Consider the following 25,949-nt stretch of genomic DNA (forward strand, 5'->3'; position numbering starts at 1 on the left):
AAAAAAATACAAGGGCTGGCAATGCTAGGTTGGGACACACTGTACCTCCTTAAGTGCCCCCATTTCTAATGAACCATGCATGTCAAGCTCAAAAAAATGATTCCTGGGCAAAATCAGGTGGTGGGTGATGCATGGCAGTAGGTATACTGCACCTGATTCATCATTAAACAGTCTACACTTAGACTAGTTTGCTTGCTTGTTTTATTTATATACATCAACTATTTGGTCTGATTATTTCCTGGTTGGAGAGTGATTGCCTTCTATCAGGTGTACGGTAAGGACCTTTGTGCCAGTGGGAGAGTCTGAGAACACCATTATTGAGTCACTTCTGGCATTGGAGCTCGAGCTACTGGGGGCAGGTAAGCCTTCAATTTACTTGTCACTGGTGGTAACTGGTCACTAAAGTTTCTTACACACCATGTGTTATACCATGTATTGATGAACTTTAAGCGATTATTTGCCTCTACTGTTGAAATGGTTTGGACTCTGGACGAGTCTGTTTATTAACTGCTTCTTTAAAATATTTTATGCAGGCACTTTTTTTTTTCTTGTTCTTAAAAGCCAGGCACTCATCTAGAGATGCAATTTGCACATGTTGTGCCTTTAAATTGTCGGAGAGACATTTCTGCAGCCATTATATAACAGGGGCTGCCTGGTGTGAGCACACACACCTCTTGTTCTTCCCATAATGTACAGGTTCCACATTGAATATTAATTTAAAGGTGTCCATTAATTTTAGTGAACGAACAACCTTTGCGATCCAGTAATTGTGATTGGGAGGAGGTGATCAATCAGGGCGTATGTATTACTATGCTTTTGGTGAATTGGGCGCAGGGTGAGCTGAATGATAGCTCACCCTACTGCTGCTCAAATTCCCGGAGGTGTTAAATACTAATCCTCCTCCGAGTCATAGGAACTGCCTATGCAATTGCCGGAACCCCAAATTACCCTTCCACACCCCATGCACTATAGCATTAGTGCTAAAGTGGCGCCCAGCTTCAGCCAAGCATCAAAACCATCTACTTCCTGATCAGGCCCATTAATGGGATAAAAGTTTAACCAAACCCGATCATTTAAAATGGAAATGATCCAAAAAATGGATCGATGAAGCAATTGTTTCTTGTCAATTGGCACCACCAACATTACCCAATCTGATCTATCTGGAAGGTCGATCATTTGCTACATTGTGTAGTAAATGGGTACCTTTACAGGGCGGTGTAATTCATTCATGTTGTTTAATCCAGGAGCATGCAGGTAATCATCTTTACTAGTGAACAAAGGAATATCCCGCTGCACCAAATGATTAGGTGAAAATAGGCAAATCTTCACTCTTCAACCCAACATCATAGCATACAGATAAAAGCTCATGTGTATCGGAGCAGAGATGGCTCCTTAATCAAGCTATGATTAAGGAGCCATCTCTACTCCAATACGCATGAGCATTTATCTGTATGCTATGATGTTGGATTAAAGAATAAAGATTTGCCTATTTTCACCTAATCATTTGGTGCAGCGGGATATTCCTTTGTTCACTACTGAAGTTTGGCTATGATTTTCCTGCTTTCATTTGCCTGGTGAGTAGCCTTCTCCTATACCCCTTAAAGAGAACCCGAGGTGCGTTCTGACAATGCTATCAGCATACAGAGGCTGGGTCTGCTTATATTGCCCAGCAGCCTCTGTTGCTATCTCAATCCTCCCTAAGTTCCCCTGCGCTCTGCTATGCCCCCATAAATCACAGCCGCACTGTTGATATGCAGCATGTTGCAGCGGGCTGTGTTTACCTATGTAGTGTCACTCTCGACGCTCCCCCCGCCTCCTGCATAGCTCTGGTCCTCCCCCCGCGTCCCTTCCCTCCCCGCTGATTGGAGGGAAGGGACACGGGCGGGGACCGGAGCTATGCAGGAGGCAGGGGGGAGCGGCGAGAGTGACACTACATAGGTAAACACAGCCCGCTGCAACACGCTGCATGTCGACATGCGCTCTGCTATGCCCCCATATATCACAGCCGCACTGTCGACACGCAGCGGGCTGTGTTTACCTATAGTATAACTCTCGCTGATGAATGTCGACAGTGTCGCTGTAATTTATTGGGGCATAGCAGAGTGCAGGGGGAACTTAGGGGGGATTGAGATAGCAACAGAGGCTGGGCAATATAAGCAGACTCAGCCTCTGTATGCGGATAGCATTCTTAGAAACCACCTCAGGTTCTCTTTAACCATCTTTACTACTGGCAGACATGGACAAAAAACACACCCACCAATAATTCCCTATAATAATGGCAGTATTTGTATAGCGCCTTTCTCCTGTCGGACTCAAAGCGCTTGCGAGGCAGCCACTAGAGCGCACTCAGTAGGCAGTAGCAGTGTTAAGGAGACTTGCCCAAGAAACTCCTTACTGAAATAGGTGCTGGCTTACTGAACAGGCACCCACTAACAATGTGAACGGCAAAATATTATTATTATTTGTATATAAGTGTTATATGCATAGAAGAAGATACTGCTTGCTTAGCAGTTGGAAACAGATGGTATTTCTCCCAATGTAACCAGGTTCCTAGACAGGAATCCCTCAGGGCCATGGTCCTGACATCCCATTGTGGTAGGGGTTTCATCACAATATCAGTAACACAGTATTTCCTGATGATCTATTAGAGATAAGATAAAGATTTCTTGTGGGAAAGATGTTCAATCCTGGGTTAAAGTTCATCTTTAAGTTAATATTTCTCTGAAAAGGTTATAATTTAGATAAGAAGAGCTGAACGCAGATCAACTCAATGACAGCCACCTGCAAAGTCTCACAAACTGGATAAAAGAAAGTTAAAGTGATAGCCAAGAAAGCCATTGGATTAATGAAATAACCAGGATAGAGTGACCAGGAGCTGCAAATACAACAGGTGAGGTTGCTACAATTATCTGCATAATTGGCAACACAGCAACATTTCTCAGCATTTCCTAACTTACAAATGCCTAATGGGGGTTAAAGAACACCAGAAAAGCTGACCTGTGTTTATTATAAATCACATTTTATTGGGTGGCGAGTGTGAACAACTGATCCTAAAGTACATCTTAACTGAGGGATATGGAGGCTGCCATATTTATTCTCTTTTAATCAATTCCAGTTGCCTGGCTATCCTACTGTTCCTCTGCCTGTAATGCTTTTAGCCACAGACCCTGAACAAGCATGCAGATCAGGTGTTCCTGACTGAAGTCTGGCTGGATTTTCTGCATGCTTGTTTCAGCATTAAAGGAAGCATCTGAGGTAGAAACAAAATGAGATCTACTTACCCGGGGCTTCCTCCAGCACTCCAGATTATGTGAGAGTGATTGACAGCAGGGCTTGCGCAGACGCGGTAGATGCCAACCTGGACCGGTCAACATCTGAAATGAAGGGAATCCCGAGACTCCGAAAGCAGTGGCGAGGGACATATTACCTGCCAGGGGCTGGAGGAAGCACCGGATAAGTAGATCTTTCTTTTTTCTACCCCAGATGTTTCCTTTAACCACTTGAGGACCACGGTGTTAAACCACCCTAGTGCCTGGCCATTTTTAACTAAATAGGCCACTGCAGCTTTAAGGGCTTGCTGCAGGTCCGTGCAACTCAGCACACAAGTGATCCCCCACCCCTTTTCTCCCCACCAACAGAGCTTTTTGTTGGTGGGGTCTGATCGCTCCCCCAATGTTTATTTTTTTACAAATATGTTTCTTATTTTTTTATTAATGAAAACACTTTTTTTTCCCACCCTCCCTCCCTCCCTCTCCCTGTCAGCCTATCACTGCCGATTGCTTCTGTGTCTCCCAGGGGGACAGCCGTGTCACACGGCTGTCCCCAATCTCCAGTACAGCGCTGCCTTAGATCGCAGTGCTGTACAGCCCTGTTAGACGCCGCGGCGGTTTCGCCGTCTAACAGTCTCCGAGCAGCGATCGCTCAGTGACGTCAGTCCGGGTCTACTGTGCATGTGCGTGAGGTCTGCACATGCACAGTAGACCCTGTCTGGCATTAATTGAGCCTGGTAATGGAGCTCACCGCGTCTGAACGGGAGACCACGGGGGGATGACGTGGGACTAAGACGTATTTATGGAGCAGGAGAAAGCCCCAGGTATTTATCAGAGCTGTACTTTCTTCCGTCCTCATGTCCTGAGCACATGGTCTAAGAGGATCACTATCTGCGTCTTATATTTTACTTTTCACAGACAAATCTTGTGCCTCATCAAATAGCATGGGGGAATCCATGGAACGTATAGCCAAATGTTGTATGATGACAGTTTTATTGGTAGGCACTCCTCGTACTTCCTAACTAGTGCCTGCAGAAGACTGTACTGGTGATGTGTCCCGAAACACTCATTTCACAATGCTACCAATTACTTACAATACTTATATATGTGTGTGTTTTTTTCTGAGATATGGCTGACAGCTTCTCTTCTCTAAATGGATCCTAAACTGAGAGAGATATGGATGTTTCCTTTTAAACAATACCAGTTGCCTGGCAGTCCTGCTGATCTCGTTGACTACAGTAGTGGTTGAATCACAGACCTGAAACAAGCATGCAGCTAATCCAGTCTGACTTCAGTCAGAGCACCTGATCTGCATGCTTGTTGAGCGGCTGTGGCTAAAAGTATTAGACACATGTTCAGCAGGAGAGTCAGGCAACTAGTATTATTTTAAAAGAAAAATCCATATCCTTCTCAGTTTATGTTCCCTTTAACCATTTAAGCCTTCTGGACATAGAGGCTACGACCAGAAGGCCATGTGCGCTTCCGCGGCCGATCGCGCGTATGCACGTGCACTCCCGGCCCGCGGTTCATTAGCTGAGGGATCAATGAATCGGCCATGGTGCCTGATCAGTGATCCCTTTCCCCATCAGAAAAAGCAATGGCTTCTCTCGGAAGCCTCGCTTTTTCTGCCTCTTAGGTCCCCCTACGTCCCTCTAAGCGTACATGTTAAGCTTAGAGTGACGTAATGTAAACAAACTCATGGCTGCCATCTTGTGGCCAAATAGTAAAACTACACCTATATGTAAAAAAAAAAATAATAATAAACACATCCTTACATAAAAAAAATTAAAATTTACATCCCACCCTCCCAAAAATACCCAAATAAAATGTCTAATAAAAAACAACAACAATATAATAAAAAAAAATGTAAATATTTACCTAAGGGTCTAAACTTTTTAAATATGCATGTAAAGATGAAATATTTATTTATTTATTTATTATATTATTATAAGCTTGTAAATAGTGATGGATGCAAAATGGGAAAAATGCACTTTTATTTCCAAATAAAATATGGTTGCCATACATTGTGATAGGGACATAATTTAAACGGTGTAATACCCGGGACTATTAGGCTACTTTCCCACCAAGACGTTGCATTTTAGGGGACGTTATGGTCCCATAACGTGCCCCTAATGCAACGCATGGTGGTGTTGAAGTTGGACGTCAGATTGAGCTGTGTTATGGTGGCCATACATGGTACAATTTTTTCATCCAATCTTACCATTTCTATGTAGTATAAGGGTAAATTAAGTGAATGTACTGAAAGGATAATTTAGGCAGTTCCCTGATATTACATAGAAATGGTAAGATTGAATGAAAAAATTGTACCATGTATGGCCACCATTATGCAGCTCTCAAAGCAGCCAATCCAGGTTAGTGATAGGAAGTCCGGATCTTTTTAAAGATTCTGATCATTTGAATCGGATCATTGAAAAGATCCGGATCTTTGAACCGAATCCTTTGAATCATTTTACTAGGGAAGCAGATTGGGTGACATGACTAGCAGAACAGGACTTTCCCTGCACTGTACATTCTGTATGTTCCTGTTTCTTCCAGAAAGACATCCACTGTGAACTGAATCTTTCATTGTAATGATCTGGATGATTCGACTCACAAAAAAGATCCGGATCAAATGAACGATTCATTCATTATCCGGACAACACTACAGTACCACCAGGAGTCACCACAGTGCAGTGAATATTAATTAGCCATGTGGCTGGCCACGGAGGAGGAGGGGAGACCTCCTCCTTCAACATTACTGAGCATGTGCAAACAGTCTAACGCTGCTTAGCCAAGTATAACGTACAGCATGCAGCACTTTGTTTAAACGTGCTGCGTTACTACCTAACGCAACGTGGGCACTGTGAACAGCACATTGATTTTACAGTGCTGTGAGTTAGGCTGCGTTACTGGCTGCTGTAACGTGGGACTTTAACGTCCCACTGTGAAACCAGCCTTAGGCAAATACAATACATGGGTTTTAAACTGAGAAATAATGAATAGTTTCATTATTTTTCTTATTCTTCCTGTTAAAATGCATTTACAGTAAAGTAGCTCTTAGGGCCCGTTTCCACTGTAGCGTTACGAAATCGCCGGCGAATCACCGCAGGCAAATCGCATGCGGGTGCGATTCCGCATGCGTTTTTTGCCGCGATTTCGCATGCGATTTCGCATAGGTAAGGCTGTATGCGATTTTAACCATGTCACTGCCTGTGTGAATTAACATGGGTACCTATGCGAAATCGCATGCGAAATCGCGGCAAAAACCGCATGGGGAAAACGCATGCGATTTCCCTATTAAATACATTGTGTGCGATTCGCCTGCATTCCACACGCAGGCGAATTCTGAGGCCCCTACCCTGCAGATTTTTTCTGCACAGAAAAACGTGCGGGGAAACGCACAAGTGGAAACAGTCCCATCCACTTGTACTGACTGTGCGGATCCGCATGCGTTGCCCGCATGCGGATTCGCGATAGTGGAAACGGGCCCTTAGCAAAATGTCCCACTCAAAGAAAGCCTAATTGATGGCGGAAAAAACAAGATATAGATCAGTTCATTGTGATAAGTAGTGACAAAGTTAAAGGCTAACGAATGGGAGGTGAACATTGCTCGGATGCATAAAGTGAAAACGACTGAAGGCTGAAGTGGTTAATTAGCAAAACAATATTTTTCTGATATATCTTTTTTTTTTAACTAGCTGATGAAGTTGGTGTGAGAGGAAAAATAACTTCATTTTCCACCTACTAACAAGATTTACATCACAGGAAAGCGCTATGTCATACTTTACTATCAGCATCTTTTCAAAGTCAGCGAAAAAGAATTATCAGTGGCTGATGGATTACCTGCAGAAATCTGAACTGGGGAACTGGTTAAGCGTGCGCAGTGTCTATGGCTCCATAGATCATCATTTATTCAACTCAGAGATGCTAAAATGCCAGTTCGCTATTCTCTACCATGCAAGGAACCGAGGACAAATATATTTTACTGATGTTGCGGATTCCCTGTATGACTGTGAGCTCAAAGCCCTGAGCGATCACCTTGGTAAGACCATAGAATGTGTATTCTAATGACTCCATTATGCTGATATTGTCATTAATACAGCGGTACTCTGAAAAATATTACAAAAGTTTAGTGTAGCTTAATCACAATAGTTATAGCAGTAATAGGAGCTTCTGGAAGGCTAAATCTGTTTCTGGCCGGCCCTGTTTCCTGTTTTCTTCATCTATTATATGGCTGCAGAGGAACCAGCAGATGACCACTTTTTGCTGCGAATAATGAACTCTGGACATCAGTATATTGCTGGAAAGGAGGAAATTAGCAGGTATTTGCACATACAAAGTTTTCAGGGTTGAATGGTGCATCTTTTTTCCTAAATAGTGATGGCCCGAACAGTTTGCCGGCGGACAGTTCCTAGTGAACTTAAGTTGTTCACCGTTTGCATTTTACGCAAACTTTTTTGTCAAAAATGTGTTTGCATCTTTTACATTAAAGTCAATGCCTGCCAACTTCAGCAATTAATAGCAAAGGACAGTGGGAACAAGAGGAAAACATTTTAAAAAATACCTTGTAGTTTTGGAGAAAATCAATTTTAAAGTTACAATAAGAAAAAAGTATATATCTAAATGTGTTAAGTGACAGATAAAGTTTTAACTTAATGATAGTGTAAATTTACATGTATCGAAAGAAAGAGCAATGAATTTCATGATGGGGTTTCCAGGAGGTCAGTACACAGTGCGTACTGACCCCGTGGAGGTGGTAGCGCTTTGGCGAGGGATTGCTGTACAGCTGCAATATGGCTGTATAAGGATCCCTGGCAACTTTTCCTATTTTTTAGACCATTATTTTTTGTTTTCGTTTTTGTTCAGAGTGTGGGAAATTTAAAAAAATGACACGGGGTCCCTCCTCCTGAGCCTCTTTAATCCCTTGTCCCCCATGCAGGCTGGGATAGCCAGTATGCGGAGCCCCGGCCCGGCCTGAGCTATACCAGCCAACATGGTGCATCATATAGGTGAGCTCTGGAAGAGAGGGGCAGTCAAGCCTCCCCCTCTCTCCCAGAGCTCTTGTCCAATCCATTGATAAGGGGCTCTTTCCCACTTCCAGGGCCTCAGGAGGAGGTGGGGGCCGATGATGCCCGGGGGGGGTTCATGGTGGCATCTGGGAGTCCCCTTTGAGAAGGTGGACTTCACCTACTGAATGCCACTAGACTATATCATACATTATCTACCTAGTAGTAATAATACAAGTATTGTATTATTGTGATTATGGAGTTAGTGTACCTGTTATATGCTCACAGCATTTTGAAACTAGGTTTATTGTGTAAAGGTGGCCACACACAATACAATAAAATGACCTGATTTTACAGCAATTCAATAAATATGATTGGATCTCCCAAATCGAAAGCTTTTTTTTTTTTTTTTTTTTTTTCATTTGACTGAAAAATCTGATCGGATTTCCCCTTTTTTTATTTTTATCCATCCGGAATGCTGGCAATTTTTCTTCAATGTTTCTAAAGATTGTATGGTGTGTGTTAGATTGTCAATGTATTAATATACACACCCTAGCAATTTTCTCAGCATTTATTTAAATATTTTTATCATAGTTGGGGAAAAAATGAACATATGCAGTACATATTTTTGAACTATTACAATCGGTCAGAAAAATGGATTGCAATTCTGAAATTGAACAGATACAAAAAATTGTATGGTGTGTGGCCACCTTAAGAGCAAACAATGGTGAATTCACCAGTAAGAGCATACAATCATCCAATTTCTAACTCTTGTCTTTGAAATTGGCCGTGTCTTTCATAGACATAGTTTGTAAAAATGTCAACTCCAGTAAGTATGTGGCATACTGTAATGAACGGCGGGGACACCGCCGCAGCGGAGAGCGGCAGATCCGCCGCTTCCGCATCCCAGCTGGCGGCGGTCCCTGCTGCTCGAACATGTAGTGCGCCTTTGCCAGGTCCTTCAGCCGTGCACAGAATGTGGGCTGCGCGTACAGCGGCAGGACCTTTATGCTACAAGAAGGGGAGTCAGCTGATCCACCGGTCAGCTGACTCCAGCTAGCCATCCGATTGGCTGGGCTTCTGGGCGGCTCTGCTGAGTTATCCTCAGCATATATAGAGCCCCGCTGCCAGTTGTTCCTTGTCTGTTGTTGCGAATACTCCGTGTTAGCGCTCAGACCTTTGATAGCTGTAATAATAACTGATTACTGTGATATTATGTGTGTATGACTCTGGCCTGTCCTGACCACTCTTTGCTTATCGATTCTGTACCTTTGTCCTTCTGATCTTGTTGCCGACCCTTTTGCCTGAACCTTACTCTGATTCTGCCTGTCGATTTTGTACTTTATCTGCCCGTCTGTTGCCAACTCGATCTGTCTGACCACTCTCTCTCTCTCTCACCAATGAGCCCTTGTCACTGGTGAGGTGTTCTCTGTGCAGCTATCTGTAACCTCCAGCTCCGCTGGTGAGCTTACTGCTTAGAAACTATCCGTAAATTACTGTTTGCACCAATCACTACACTTAGTGCAATAAAGTGGTGACTAAGGTCACGTTTTTACCTTAGTGTTTGCTATATTTGTATTATTGGTGATTCTGCAGATCACCATATAATCAGATATAGTGTCTGCATTATTGGTGATACTGCTATCACCAAATAATCAGAACTGTTATTTGCTAACACCAATCGTTACACATACTTTCCATAAATAATTCAGGGGTAAACTGGGTTTCATTTGGAAAAGAGTTTAAAAGCACTTCCACAGTGGTGTAGCTAAGGAGCTGTGGGCCCCGATTAGTGATGATAGTAATCAGCAAAATTGTGATTTCACTAAATTTTGTGTACATTTTTGCAATTATGCCTATACGTAATTACGATTTGCAAACTAAATTGATTTTGCAGTCAGTCGTAATTTTGCATAAAAATGTGTGTAATTTTTGCAAAATGTTGCGTAATTTTGTGCCGACTTTGGAGGTTAATAGCAAAGCCCCCATACATGCTACCGACACCAAAATTGCTACCTATGTTAAAGGGCATAGTGGGTACAAGGGGAAATCCAAATAGGCCATATAGTTTTTGAGAAAATCGATTTAAAAATGCAAAGAAAAAATGGTTTTAAACTTGGAAAAATTACAGTTTAAAAACAAGTTTTCTTTGCATATTCAAAATCGATTTTCTCAAAAACTAGAATGTCTTTTTGAAAAATTATTTTTTTTGGCTTATACCCACTATTCTCCTTAACATATGTAGCAATTTTAGTAGCAATAGCATGTATGGGGGCTTTGCTATTCACCGCCAAACTCGGCACTTGGCACAAAATTTTGCAAAATTGCACGAAAATTACACGAAAAATTACGTGAAATTATGAAATACTACTATTACATACGAAATCAATTACGATTTTTCCTCAAATTTCGCATTACGATTACAATATGAAAATGCGAATTTCAATGCAAAATTTCACATATGCGTAATTTCGGCCCATCACTGGCCCTGATGCATGTTTTACATTGGGGCCCCCCAAACATTCTACATGTAACAATTGATACGGCGCACCAAAACCTGCCATGACAACTACAGTGTCAGCGGTGCAAGAAGGGGATGAGGAACAGTTTGTCAATGATTACCACTATTCAAAGTATCTATAGAAGTCATTATTATGAGCACAGGGCCAATAGAGAGCTAATACTGAAGTTAAGGGGGGGGGGGCCCTTCAGGGCCCCTCTGGCCCAAGGACCCCGATGTGAATGCAACCTCTGCAACCCCTATTGCTGTGCCCCTGCACTTCCAGATGCAGCAGATCTATGCTCTGGTGAAGAGCATGACATTTATGAAAAAGCCTCTCACAGGGCATTAGAAAGTAGGAAAACCTTTTCACATAGCTGGTATGAGAAAACATCTCCATCTGAGATATTACACATAAAACATTTACAATTTGCTGGGGAACAATGAGGTTGACCTCAATACACCATGCAGATAACACTACTGACTGCAGTATGTGAGCTGTATAGAAAAAGTCTATTGAAAGTACAGAATGTATTTATCATGTCAGACAAGCATACCCAACCATCACCGTACAGGTCTCCTGCTACTGACAGTTTTCCAGCACTGGAGAGGAGCAGCCAGTAACATTAAAAAGACAGTAGGAAAAAATTAGATAACATTTTCCCTGGAGGTCTGAAAGCAGACCGGAACTCAGAACATCCTCTCTGCTCTAAAAGATACAGTACAGCGTAATAGCCTTTAAACAAAACGTGTTTCTTTGTTACAGCTGATACAAATCCTAAAATAAATCTGCACCGTTTCTACTTCCTGAGTCATGGAAACAGACATATTGTTAACAGCCTGTGCTTTCAAATGAGCTTATTTGCCATCTCTGCCATGGCAGTCATGTGACACAATGTGACACTGGAGAGAGATCAAATTACAACTTGGGATTACACAAATGAGGGGAAATTAAACAGGCTAAACTCTCTAAATGCATACAGGGTGCATTTATCTAGGTTTTCCTTCTATCCTGTGCAAGAGTTCAGGTGCACTTTAATGTAGAATAGATGTTGATTTTGGAACAGAAACAGGGCCTTTATACATATGGGCCGTGGTAGGGGGATTAACTCACCCTTGCCTCTTCCCCTGTTCACAGCTGTTTGTGTTGCTTTCCATCCCTCCAACACTTCCTCCTTCTGGCTGTGAAGGAAAAAGTATAGATGTGATGAAGCACAGCGGCCAGAGGCGGTGACAAGGATGAGTTAGCCCCTTCTGCCATGGCCCGCATGTATAAAGGCTCTCTCTGTTTCTGTTCCAACTCTGGGGCAACAGAGATTCAAGTTCATAAACTCATCCCTTATCATAAGTGAGAAAATAATAGATCGGAAAATCTACCTGCTTAATTTTATGCCATTTATAACAAGTTATTCTAAACAGTTCTTGTTTCCTTCTGGTTATAGGAAAGGAAAATGTAATTGTGGTGGGTGACGACGTACTAGACAGCAGCTCTGCAGTACGAGAGAGAACAGTGGAAAACCAGCCCAGCATTGGTTCACTGGCCAGAGATTTGTTCCTGTTCAGGGAAGAGGAGAAAGATTATGATGAACTTTTGAGAATGAAGGCAATAATTCATGAGAGCATAGGTAAGTTGTCTTGTGCTGTATGTAATCCATCCAGTAACTGCGTGTCATGTGCCAATACAGAGATGTTCACCGACACATATAATTTATGGGCTAGTTAGGAAAAAAAATCCTATGCTGTGCATTGATATTCATCTACTCCATACAATGTAATTGCTACCTGCTACCTGTGATGTCTATGCACAATGGAGACGATCAAAATTTTCAATGGCAACATCATTAAGAAGGAAGATACATTTACACTAAGAACTGTTTTGGAAATACACTGCCTATCCTTTTAGGCTCCACCTCTTGTCTTTTTCAGTTCTGAGGCTGATCATGGAATGCCACTTCAGCTTGTAATAATAGTGCACCACTTGTCCCCTTATGACCTTGTCCTTAGACCACCTCTTGTTCACATATCCCTGTTGATCCAGAGGAAGGCAAAAAGCCCCAAAAGGGAAAAAATGTCATCCCGACTCCAGATGGCAATCAGATAAAATCCCTGGATCAACATCATTAGGCATTACCTAGTAATTGTAGCCATGGATGTCTTCCAACGCAAGGAAAGCATCTAAGCCCCCTTTAAATGCAGGTATAGAATTTGCCATAACTACTTCCTGTGGCAATGCATTCCACATCTTAATCACTCTTACTGTAAAGAACCCTTTCCTAAATAAATGGCTAAAACGTTTTTCCTCCATGCGCAGATCATGTCCTCTAGTCCTTTGAGAAGGCCTAGGGACAAAAAGCTCATCCGCCAAGCTATTATATTGCCCTCTGATGTATTTATACATGTTAATTATATCCCCTCTAAGGTGTACTTTCTTTAGACTAAATAAACCCAGTTTATCTAACCGTTATTGGTAAGTGAGACCTTCCATTCCACGTATTAATTGTGTTCCTCATCTCTGCACCTGCTCTAAAACTGTAATATTTTTCCTGTAATGTGGTGCCCAGAACTGAATTCCATATTCCACATGTGGCCTTACTAGAGAGTTAAACAGGGGCAATATTATGCTAGCATCTCAAGTTTTTATTTCCTTTTTAATGCATCCCAAAATTTTATTAGCTTTAGCTGCAGTGGCTTGGCATTGAATACGATTATTTAACTTGTTGTCGATGAGTACTCCTAAATCCTTCTCCAGGTTTGAGGTCCCCAAATGTATCCCATTTATTTGCTAGACCATTGGTACGACCAAAATGCAGGACTTTACATTTTTCAACATTGAATTTCATCTGCCATTTATGTGCCCATATAGCCATCCTATCCAGATCCTGTTGCAATATGTCCCTATCTTCCTGAGAGTTGATGATTCTGCACAATTTTGTATCATCTGCAAAAATAGCGGTGGGGTCTGATGGCTCCCCCAATGTTTGTTTGTTTGTTTTTTTTTATAAATATTTATTTATACTATTTTTGAATAAAATGTTGTTGTTTTTTTTAATTATTTTTATTATTGTCCCATCCCTCCCTCCCTCCCCTGGCCAGCCTATCAGCGCGATTGGCTGTGATAGGCTTCAGCCTATCACAGCGTCTCACAGCGTGTTACTACTGTGCAGGCGTAGAACGCTATCGGCAAAGGGAGTAAGATAGGGGAGCGCCTGGTCAGATTGCGCATGCGCCGACTGGCCCCAACTGATAGATAGATTATATATATATATATATATATATATATATATATATATATATATATATATATATATATATATATATACACACTTTACATACATCTAAGGGTAGAGGTGTTGCCAATGAGATGGCTATTTGGATATGTTGGTGCCAAATTACTCTTTTTGTACTTGTTAATGACCTGTATGTGTGGTTTGAACATGATATTGCCACTGTAGATTTACATGTCTGCTATATTGTCGTTTCCCCTTTGTATTTTGTTCTAAAAATTCCACAAAAAATATATTAAAAAAAAAAGCATTTTCTTGATGCAAATAGGTGCTGACATGTGTTTTTGCATTTTTCCTAGCAGGTGTCTTTTACAATCATATGTTTCTGTGCTTTCTTGTACAGTAATTCTGCATTTTCTCAACAGCGAGGATTGGATTAGTTGAAGATGGCAAACCGGTATTTGAAAACAAAGATGAAGAAAAATGGAAGAATCAGCGTAGAAAGTCCATGGCAGGTAAGTGTCCTTCCAAAGTCATTAAGCTGTTCATGTTAACATAACTTGATATGATTGCTGCTACCCTAATCATCTGGCTCTGCTTCAGGGCTCCGTTCCCTGTGTCCCCCCTTTCCTGTGAGGGAGGCCACCCTCACTCCACAATCTGCACTCTGTGCCCCCGGTCCTGCTGCTGCCCCCCCACCCACGGGGTACCCCTTATTGCCCTTCCACCTACTGGGTCCTGCTGCAAGTCATTCCACCTATCGGGCCCTGCTGCTGCCCTTCCACTCACTGGGTACCCCTTACTGATCCAGCCGGCCGCAGCCCTGGAAAATAAGCAATTTAATAATCCTTAAAGGAAAAGACCTGTTTTACAGCCGCAAAAATCTGGGAATTAAATCTGCAGTGTGTCCTGAAATAAATCTGCAGTGCAACTACTTCCTGCTTTCAGGGAAGAAGGTGCTGGGGCTACCCACTGCCCCAAAGGGGGCCCACCGCAAACTGCACCCTCACCCCTCTCCCGCCACCGTGGCTCCATGGCTCCGAATCAGCTGCACCCCCCAAGTGCCACATGCATCACCACGTACAGCAGAGAGTAACTTCTGCAATGGGAGGCCTGCAGCCCAGCGACCCATGCACCCCTGTGGAACATAACCTGGGATCACATCAAGTTACTCACCAGGAAGGACAGGCGGGCCAGCAGGTACCTCCGCCCCAGGGGAAAGAGGGCAGGAGTACAAGTGAGGCTCAAAAAGAAAGGCCTGCGGTCACCCATCCCAGCCATTCTCCTTTCTAATGTCTGCTCCCTCCCGAACAAGCTTGACGAGCTGCTCGTACTACTTGGCAGCAACCGACCTATGGGCGCAAATACCCCAGTCCTTTGTTTTACTGAAACGTGGCTGAATGACACCATCCCAGACAACTCCCTCCAACCAGTGGCGTACCTAGGGCATTTGACACCCGGTGCTGGGTATTAAAAAGACACCCCCCCCCCCCCATTAAAAAAAAAAAAACAGCAAATGTGGCATGCTAAACGTGACACGGCGGGTAATGCCAGGTGTAGGCTCGCTCCCCCCCCTAAAGTTGTCCTTAGTATAGTATAGTATAGTGGCACCAGTATAGCTAACAAAAAATGGGTGCGGTTATAACATGCGGCGCGCATTGCGCGCCGCGGCGAAAAATGGGCGTGGCCATGACCGGATGAGGGCAGAGCTAACTAATTTAAAGTGAACCCGGGATAAGAGTGATATGGAGGCTGCCATATTCATTTTCTTTTAAACAATAGGCAGCCCTGCTGATCTATTTGGCTGCAGTAGTGAACTGAATTACACCAGAAACAAGCATGCAGCTAATCTTGTCAGTTCTGACAATATTGTCAGAAGCCCCTGACCTGCTGCTTGCTTATTCAGGGTCTATGGTTTAAAGAATTAGATGCAGAGGACCAGCACAGCAGCCAGGCAGCTGGTATTGCTTAAAAGGAGATAAATATTGCAGCCCAATATTATTCTCACCTCGGGTTCCCCTTAAAAGTGCAACACAAAGACAGTGGGCCTTTCCCCAGAAAATTCACATAATTGTTCAGGTTTTCTCAAGAAAATACACGTAATGTGAACAGATTTGACCAGAAAATAGTTCAATCATGTCGGCAGATTTGCCCAAAAAACACGTTCAATCATGTCGGCAGATTTGCCCAAAAAACACGTTCAATCATGTCGGCAGATTTGCCCAGAAAATACATGCAATCATGTCGGCAGATTTGCCCAGAAAATACATGCAATCATGTCGGCAGATTTGCCCAGAAAATACATGCAATCATGTCGGCAGATTTGCCCAGAAAATACATGCAATCATGTCGGCAGATTTGCCCAGAAAATATATGCAATCATGTCGGCAGATTTGCCCAAAAAACACGTTCAATCATGTCGGCAGATTTGCCCAAAAAACACGTTCAATCATGTCGGCAGATTTGCCCAGAAAATACATGTAATCATGTCGGCAGATTTGCCCAGAAAATACATGCAATCATGTCGGCAGATTTGCCCAGAAAATACATGCAATCATGTCGGCAGATTTGCCCAGAAAATACATGCAATCATGTCGGCAGATTTGCCCAGAAAATACATGCAATCATGTCGGCAGATTTGCCCAGAAAATACATGCAATCATGTCGACAGATTTGCCCAGAAAATACATGCAATCATGTCGGCAGATTTGCCCAGAAAATATATGCAATCATGTGGCAACCTGGCCAGAAAACACTTCAATCATGTAGCAGACCTGGCCAGAACAGTCGATACACCTGCTAATATAAATTAAATAAAAATTTACTCACCTGAAGCAGCAGCAGACCTCCTGTCCCGGCCTCCGTCCGGCGCGCAGCTCTCACGATCCTCTGCAGCCAGCAACTGAAACTCCCGCGGTGAGAGCAGGGCTACGGGAAAATGGCGCCCGAAGCCCTGCATTGCAGACTCAGTCTCCAGAGCAGGGCTTCGGACGCCATTTTACTGTAGCCCTGCTCTGCCGCTGTTGGAGCTGCGGGCTGCTGCTGTCAGTGAACTGACACAGCGTCTATTAGACGCCGAAAATCAGTTCACGCTGGGGGTGCTTGGACAATATTAGGGGGTGCTTCAGCACCCAAACCACCCCCCTGGCACCGCCACTGCCCCAGTATAGCTAGTATAGTTGCCCCAGTATAGCATAGTGGCCCCAGTATAGTTTAGTGTAGCATAGTGGCCCCAGTGTAGCATAGTGGTCCCAGTGTAGCATAGGTGCCCCCAGTGTAGCATAGTGGCCCCCAGTGTAGCATAGTGGCCCCCAGTGTAGCATAGTGGCCGCCAGTGTAGCATAGTGGCCGCCAGTGTAGCATAGTGGCCCCCAGTGTAGCATAGTGGCCCCCAGTGTAGCATAGTGGCCCCCAGTGTAGCATAGGTGCCCCCAGTGTAGCATAGGTGCCCCCAGTGTAGCATAGTGGCCCCCAGTGTAGCATAGTGGCCCCCAGTGTAGCATGGTGGCCCCCAGTGTAGCATAGTGGCCCCCAGTGTAGCATAGTGGCCCCCAGTGTAGCATAGTGGCCGCCAGTGTAGCATAGGTGCCCCCAGTGTAGCATAGTGGCCCCCAGTGTAGCATAGTGGCCCCCAGTGTAGCATAGTGGCCCCCAGTGTAGCATAGGTGCCCCCAGTGTAGCATAGTGGCCCCCGGTATGAGGGAAGCTTGGAAGGTGGGGTGGCGGGGTCCCCTCCTTCCGGCGCTTCCCCCTCCTAATTAGCAGCAGCCAGCAGCTTAGCGAAGCGGGCGGGGAGGACTTACTCACCTGCTCCAGGCGATGGCGCATAACGTCATCCTCACGTGACGCTGGTCTCTCTGTCGCTCACTGTGCTTCCGCAAATCAGGAAGCACAGTGGGCGGTGGAGAAGGTGGAGACCAGCGTCAGGTGACGATGACGCTATTTGCCATCGCCTGGAACGCAGGAAGTAGGTGAGTAAGTCTTCTCCGCCCGCTCCTGCCCGCTCATCAAGCTGCTGCTAATTAGGAGGGTGAAGCGCCAGAAGGAGGGGACCCAGGTGAGGGAGGTGGGGGGTCCGGCCCCCCTCCCCGCCGCTTTCCCCGCCACCCCTCCTTTCCGGGTTGCTTTCCCCCTCCTGTCCGGCCGGCACAGGCCAATGTGGGGGCCTTGATGACACCCCCTGGGGCGCCCGACACCCGGTGCGGGGCGCCCCATGCCGCCCTATGGTAGGAACGCCACTGCCTCCAACTACCAGGTTTCAACTTCTTCAGAGCAGATCGAGACAGCGCACTCTCCGGTAAACACAGGGGAGGCGGCATCTGCTTCTACATTAAGGCCTCTTGGTGCACAAACACATCCATCATAGACAACCGCTGTTCCCCAGACATTGAGCTCCTAGCCATCAACTGCAGACCGCAGTACTCTCCAAGAGAGTTCTCCTCCTACATTCTTGTGGGTGTTTACATCCCCCCTAGCGCAAACACCAAGATCGCGCTGGGCATGCTCAGCGACATCATCTCACGGTGGGAGACATCCCTCCCAGACTCCCTCTTCATCATCTGTGGGGACTTTAACAGCGCGAACCTCTGCACGGAGATGCCTCGCTACAAACAGCACATCACTTGCCCCACCAGGGATCAAAACACCCTGGACCATTGCTACACGATCCTCAAAGACGCATACAAGCCCACTCGTCGGGCACCCCTAGGCAACTCTGACCACTGTCTAATCCACCTCATACCCACCTACAGGAGACACCTTGAGTCTTCCAAGCCAGTCTTCAAGACCGTAAGAAAGTGGACAGAGGATGCTAAGCTGCAGCTACAGGCCTGCTTTGATTGCACCGACTGGGAGGTCCTTCAAGCACCCTGCCTGGAAGAATGGACGGAGAACGTCATCTCCTACATCAGCTTCTGCGAGGAGTTGTGCATTCCCACAAAGACATTTAGGGTCTACCCTAACAACAAGCCTTGGTTTAATGGCAAGCTACGCCGGCTCCGGAAAATTAAGGAAGTAGCGCACAAGTCCGGCACACCGGAGGAGTTCAAGGCAGCCAGGTACACCCTTAAGCGCGAACTTGGTGCGGCAAAGAAGGACTACTCCAGTAAGTTAGGCCTCAGCCTTCGATCCAACAATGCACGGGAGGTCTGGCAAGGCCTCAGGGCAGCCACGAACTTCAAACCTCCTCCTCAACACGCTCCCCCGAGCCTTGCACTAGCTGAAAAACTAAACTAATTCTACTGTAGGTTTGAAAACCAACCCTCCACCATTGGCGACCACGGAGCCACCCCCAGGGCACCCCCCTCAACCACTTCCCCTAGCGAAGACAGGGCCCTCCCAGTACCGTTAGAAGTCCAAGCGACCGACGTTCTCGGGCACCTCCGGAAACTGAATCCAAGGAAAGCCTCTGGTCCAGACGGCGTGTCATCCATGTGCCTGAGAACATGCGCTAGCCAGCTAGCCCCTGTACTGACTGCCATTTTTCAGACCTCCTTGGCAAGGGGTAGAGTACCCTCCTGCCTCAAAAGGTCCACCATCATCCCTGTACCAAAAAAAACAGGGGACACGGACCTCAACAACTACAGACCCGTTGCCCTGACCCCTACTGTCATGAAGATCTTTGAAAAACTGGTCCTCAGACATCTGAAAGCCTCCACCGATGCTCTCCTAGATCCACTTCAATTTGCATATAGAGCAAACAGGTCCACAGAGGATGCCATCAACATCAGCCTGGAATTCATCATGGAACATCTGGACAGACCCAACACCTACGCTAGGATCCTCTTCTTAGACTTCAGCTCTGCCTTTAATACAATCAGTCCGGTCATCCTGCACAACAACTTAGCGCAACTCGGACTTGATCGAACTCTCTGCGATTGGATCAAAGACTTTCTCACAAACAGGACGCAACAGGTCAAACTCGGCAGCTGCCTCTCCCGAGTGAGGACCACAAACACTGGTGCCCCCCAAGGCTGCGTACTGTCCCCGATCTTTTTTTCCCTATATACGAACGGATGCACCTCAACTGCCGACTGTGTAAAGGTCATCAAATTTGCGGATGACACCACCGTACTAGGACTCATCAGGGGAGGGGATGAACGCTCCTACCACAGTGAGATTGAGCGCATCTGCAACTGGTGCAAGGATAACATGCTCGTCCTTAATGCTGCAAAGACTGTCGAGCTGGTTGTGGATTTCAGGAAGCGCCCTCCCCCACTTAACCCGACCTTCATCGCAGGCACAGAGGTCACCAGAGTATCAAGTGTTCGTTTCTTGGGCACCACCATCACAAATGACTTGAGATGGAGAGAAAACACCACTAAATGCCAAAAGAAGGCTCAACAACGGCTGTTCTTCCTAAGACAGCTAAGGAAGTTTGGCATGCCGCAGGAGCTGATGTCAAGCTTCTACACTGCCACCATCGAGTCTATCCTGTGCTCCTCCATCATCGTGTGGTATGGCGGCGCCACCACAAGTGACAAGTACAGACTACATAGAGTTATCAAGGCCGCAGAAAGAATTATCGGTACACCCTTGCCACCACTGGACCTCCTCCATGCTTCCAGGCTGAGAACAAGGGCAAATAGGATCACGCAAGACCCCCTCCACCCCAGCGGTCGCTTTTTCAACCGCATGCGCTCCGACCACCGCTATAGAGCTATTTCCACCAAAACCTCCAGACATAGAAACTCCTTTTTCCCCCAAGCAGTGTGCCTTCTGAACTCGAGCCATGCACACAGCAAAGCCAAATAGCAGGTCTGACACCCAGACCTAAATAGCCTGTAGGTACTCAACCTGGGGCGATTCCTCATTTCATTGTACTTGCACCTAGGACTTATTAACCAAATTGCAGGACCAGCTGCTACGTTCTATGTATGTTCATTTTGCACATGGACTCGTACTACTACGTTTTTCAATGCCTGCATCTGTTCCTCAATGCATTTCTGTATTGCTACTTGCTAGTTATGTTCTGTTGTTGTTGTTGTTGTTGTTGTCGTACTATGCTCTATGCCAATGTGTACCACAAATAATTCCGGGTGCGGCAACCGCTGCACTTGGCGAAATAAATTGATTCTGATTCTGATTCTGATTATCACAAATAAAGACACACTGTCAAAGGTCTTTTGACAAAGCACGAAGAAGCAAAATCTCCATCGTTTGTAGTTAATCTTCTAAATGCTTATTCATTGTCACTATCTGAAAAACCTACTAAAGATAACCTGAGGTGGGTTCTAAGAATCTTATTAGCACACAGAGGCTGGTTCTGCATATAATCACCAGCCTCTGTTGCTATACTGTCTCCCTCCCAGCCCCCCCCCCTGCGCTCTGCTGACCCCCATAAATCAAACCGCCGTGCTAGCGCGACATGCAGCGTGTCGCTAGCAAGCTGTTTACATCCACACTGCCACTCTCCGCCGGCGCCGCTCCCCCGCCTCCTCTATATTGCCGCTCCCCGCCTCCATCACTTCCCTCCAATCAGCGGGGAGGGAAGGGACGCAGGCGTGGAGAGGTGATATAGAGGAGGCGGGGGAGCAGCGGAGAGTGACAGTGAGGATGTAAACAGTTAGCTAAACATTGCGCGCGATCCATAAAAGCTTTGGGCGTGCTAACTGAGTTAGCACCCTTTTGTGAATCGAGCCTCAAAAGGGCTTCTGAGCACTTTATAAAACGCCATCGCTTTGAAGGGTACATGGCTAAAGTATTTGAATGGAATGGAGCACACCAGAGCAATGTGCTTTTTTCCAAAAGCAAACGCAGGTTCTGCAGCATCTTTGCTGATTTCTAAGGCGTTTCAGCCTCAATATTAAGTATAAGAAAGTGGAATTTCGCTCTTAAAAGCTCTAGATCAGAGAGATTTTCCAAGGGTTTTTGTTACAGAAGCTGTTCAGTTACAGTACAGCTCTACAGTAACAAAAAAGAAAAAACTCTACACCAAAACACTCAAAAAATCGCTAGCCATGCTTAGAAAATCGCTAGGCACATGCCTAGAATCCCCTTAAAACATTTCTTCAAAAATCACTGAGCATTTGCTTTCACACTAGCGCTTTTTGGTGTGCACTGGCCAAAAGACTCACTTTTTTTCCTTACTATATTGTACAATAGTAAGCTTGCATGATGAAAAATCTAAAATCAAGGAATTACTATGGTGCTTGCTACCCTGATCTGTATTATACTTTTACTATAGCTTTCTTATTTGTTCTTTTAAAAGAGAAAGGGAGAGAGACAGAGAGGAGTTTTACAACAGTAAAACACTGCAGTTGGTAAAACATTTCTTGATGCATTAGGTTTTCATGTTTGCTAATTTTGTTTCCTAGTTGGTGTCTGCAGAGGCGGGACAAGGTCCTTCAGCACCCAAGGCTGAGACACCAAAGTGCGCCCCCCCTCCCTCCCACCCAGCCGTCACACACTGATTGCTATTAGACTAATAGGTGCCCCAAGGCCCACAACCTCCCCAACACCTTAATATCTAGTTATCTGGCTTGCAGTCACTGTCATGTAGCCCCTTTTCTTATTTCTTTCTGTTTTAAACACAATTGGGAATGACAGCTGAATGAATTGTGCGCCCCCTCCTACACTGCGCCCTGAGGCTGGAGCCTCTCCAGCCTCTGCCTCGGCCCGGCCCTGGGTGTCTGCTATAATCATATGCATCAGTGCAGTCTTGTACAGTTATTCTCCATTTTCTCATCAGAGAGGATTAGCCTATTTGAGAACAGTAAACCATTGAATAAAAACGAAGATGAAGAAAGCTGGCAGATTCAGCGGAAGAAGATCTTGGGAGGTACGTTTCCTTAAATAACACCTATCAAAGAAACTGTCCTTCTGTAAACCCCACATACCTATAGAGTTTTTAACCAGCAACGATAGAAAGCTTTTCAGAAATCTCTCATCACAGCCTGTGTGAAAAAAATGCCTTGTTTACCAGCTGTTTGTAACAATTTGTGTCGGCGCCGAGGCAAGAGGCTAGAGCTACACCGTGTAGATAGGTTCCACTTCTCTGTCACTATTCACAGATTAATAATTTACTGTTTATTTATGCGCTGCCCACATACACACACACACTGCTTTCTCACAGATCATATGAGAAGAACAGCTACAAAGGATCTGAAGAGAAGACACTATATTTTATTCCTGTTATTGCATGCTTCCCCCCCCCCCCCCATTCATTTGAGCTCTTCTTGTCTGTAGACTGTTTACTTTACACTGTGAGGCAGAGAGAGAGACACAGGCACACATCAGGCACACAGACCTAAACTCTTGCACAGAAGGAAAATCATAGAAATGCACCCTGTATGTATTTAGAGGGTTTAGCTGTCTAATTCCCCCTCATCTGTGACTAAGCACAAGTTGTAATTTGATCCCAGTTTTATTGATACCAGTCAATGCATACCTGTTCAGTGCACCTACGTGACAGCACACAGTGTTATATACCAGTCACTGCATACTTGTTCACGGTATCTGTGTGTGTGACAGTTGTAAATTTATAATACTAGTCACTGCATATCTGTTCAGGGTACCTGTGTGTGTGTGACAGCTGCACATTTGTAATACCAGTCACTGCATACCTGTTCACTGCACCTGTGTGACCGCACACTGTTTTATATGCCAGTCACTGCATACCTGTTAACTGCACCTGTGTGACAGCTGCACATTGTATTGTAATACCAGTCACTGCATACCTTTCACTGCACTGGTGTGACTGCACATTGTAGTAGTCAAGTCAGTACATACATTTCACTTCATCCTCCCCGATATGGACAAAACAGGCAGAGGCAGACCCAAAGGCAGGCAACCCGGCAGGTCTGTTCGAGGTTGTGCTGACATGATTTTGTGCGGCCCTGGACCAAAGTACAGTGCTCAGAAGAAGGCACGTCCTATCAACTCCCAAGATTGTCAGGACGTGGTTAACTATTTAACACAGAACACCTCATCTTCAGCAGCCACCAGCGCTACTACAAGCACCACATCCGCTACATTTGACACTCCACAGGAGTTATTTGCTGGGGAATTCACTGATTCACAGGCACAGCCATTATTGTTACAACAAGATGAAGGCGCTAAGCAAGTTACACCACCTGATATGTTGGAGTTAGACGACACTATGGACGTAAGGTGTGAGGAGGAGGATGATGAAGTACCTGCTGTTGGTGCAGTTTTGGAGGTGTCTGATACAAGCGAAGCTGGGGAGGATGATTATGATGATGATGATGATTATGATGATATGGATGTCACGTGAGGTTCCCAATACAGGAGATGAACAGGGGGACAGTTCAGAGGGGGACTTAGAAAGGAGTAGGAGGAGACGAGTTGCTGAAAGAAGCAGGGGTAGCTCGTCATCAGAAACAGCTGGTGGCAGTGTCCGGCACCATCTATTGCCACCTATGGACAGCCAGCCAACATGCCCTTCAATGTCAGCTGCTGATGCCACCATAGTGCCATCACCCCAGGGTTTAGCGGTGTGGAAATGTTTTGTGTGTCTGCCTCAGATGAGAGCAAAGCCATCTGTTCTCTCTGCCACCAAAAATTGAGCTGTGGAAAGGCCAACACCTGTGTAGGGACAACTGCCTTACGAAGGCACATGGAGAAAAGCCACAAACTGCAATAGGAAGACCACCTGAGGAAAAGCAGCACACAAAAGCAAAGCCATCCTCCTTCTCCTCTTCCTCCTTCAGGTGCATCATCTTCGGCCGCCTTCTCCCTTGCACCTTCACAGCCACCCTCCTCCACTCCGCCTCTCACCTTGAGCTCTGCCCACAGCAGGAGCCAGGTGTCCGTGAGAGAAATCTTTGAGCGGAAGAAGCCAATGTCTGCCAGTCACCCCCTTGCCCGGCATCTGACAGCTGGCTTGGCGGAACTGTTAGCTCGCCAGCTGTTACCATACCAGCTGGTGGACTCTAGGGCTTTCCAAAAATTTGTGGCCATTGGGACACCGCAGTGGAACGTACCAAGCCGCAATTATTTCTCAAAAAAGACGGTACACAAACTGTACCGTGAAGTTGAAAGGCAAGTGGTGTCATCTCTGGCACACAGCGTTGGGTCAAGGGTCCATCTGACCATGGATGCCTGGTCTGCCAAGCACGGTCAGGGCAGGTACATTACTTACACAGCCCATTGTGTCAACCTGGTGACCACTGGCAAGCAGGGAGTGTATGGCTGTGCAGCGGACCTAGTTGTGACACCTCCGCGACTTGCAGGCAGGCCTCCTGCCACCTCCTCTCCTTCTCCTCCTACTCCTCCTGCTACATCCTCTTCACTGCCATACTCCTCCTCCTCTTTGGCTGAGTGGCAGTACAACTCTACTGGTGCTGCAATCTTCTCTCCTGCTACACAGCCCCAGCTTCCCAGGGCCTATGCTGCATGCCACGTATGACAGTGTCACGCCATCTTAGACTTGTCTTGCCTCAAAGCGGAGAGTCACACTGGAGCAGCTCTCCTGGATGCTCTTAACAAACAGGTGGATCAGTGGCTGACCCCGCACCAACTGGAGATCGGCAATGTGGTGTGTGACAAAGGCAGCAATCTCATTTCGACTTTGACTTTGGGAAAGTTGACACATGTACCCTGCATAGCACATGTGCTGAATCTAATAATTCAGAGAATTGTGTGTAAGTACCCAGGCTTACAGGATGTCCTGAAGCAGTCCAGGAAGTTGTGTGGGCATTTCAGGCGGTCTTACACGGCCATGGCACGCTTGGCCGATATTGAGGGGAGAAAGGACTTGCGGGTGATACTCTTGATTTACGATAGCCCGATTGGCTGGAATTCAACTCCCCTTATGTTTAACCGCCTGCTACAACAGGAGAAAGCTGTCAACCAGTATCTCTACAACTACAGTAGAAGGACATACTCTGGGGAGATGGGGATGTTCTGGCCAAAGTACTGGACACTCATGCGAAATGCCTGCAGGCTCATGCGGCCGTTTGAGAAGGTGAAAAACATGGTGAGTCCCAGT

At 45.6% G+C, this 25,949-nt stretch overlaps 1 protein-coding gene and 1 long non-coding RNA gene across 2 annotated transcripts in view; both read left to right on the plus strand.

Moving 5' to 3' along the window:
• Positions 1–2,681: 2,681 nt before the first annotated feature.
• LOC137525545 (uncharacterized) lies at positions 2,682–12,289 on the plus strand. Its single transcript, XR_011022935.1, has 3 exons — positions 2,682–2,890; positions 6,968–7,311; positions 12,218–12,289. It is a non-coding gene; the product is annotated as an uncharacterized lncRNA (long non-coding RNA).
• A 2-nt stretch (positions 12,290–12,291) lies between these two features.
• LOC137525544 (serine/threonine-protein kinase Nek7-like) overlaps positions 12,292–25,949 on the plus strand; it is a 77,869-nt gene continuing 64,211 nt past the window's right edge. Inside the window, exons 1-3 of the mRNA XM_068246674.1 lie at positions 12,292–12,400; positions 14,425–14,514; positions 22,689–22,778. Of these exons, the coding sequence (XP_068102775.1) occupies positions 12,373–12,400; positions 14,425–14,514; positions 22,689–22,778 (208 nt within the window). The 5' untranslated portion in view covers positions 12,292–12,372. The remainder of the gene's footprint in view (positions 12,401–14,424; positions 14,515–22,688; positions 22,779–25,949) is intronic.

The sequence above is a fragment of the Hyperolius riggenbachi genome, chromosome 7, assembly GCF_040937935.1.
Source record: "Hyperolius riggenbachi isolate aHypRig1 chromosome 7, aHypRig1.pri, whole genome shotgun sequence".
Classification (NCBI taxonomy): Eukaryota; Metazoa; Chordata; class Amphibia; order Anura; family Hyperoliidae; genus Hyperolius; species Hyperolius riggenbachi.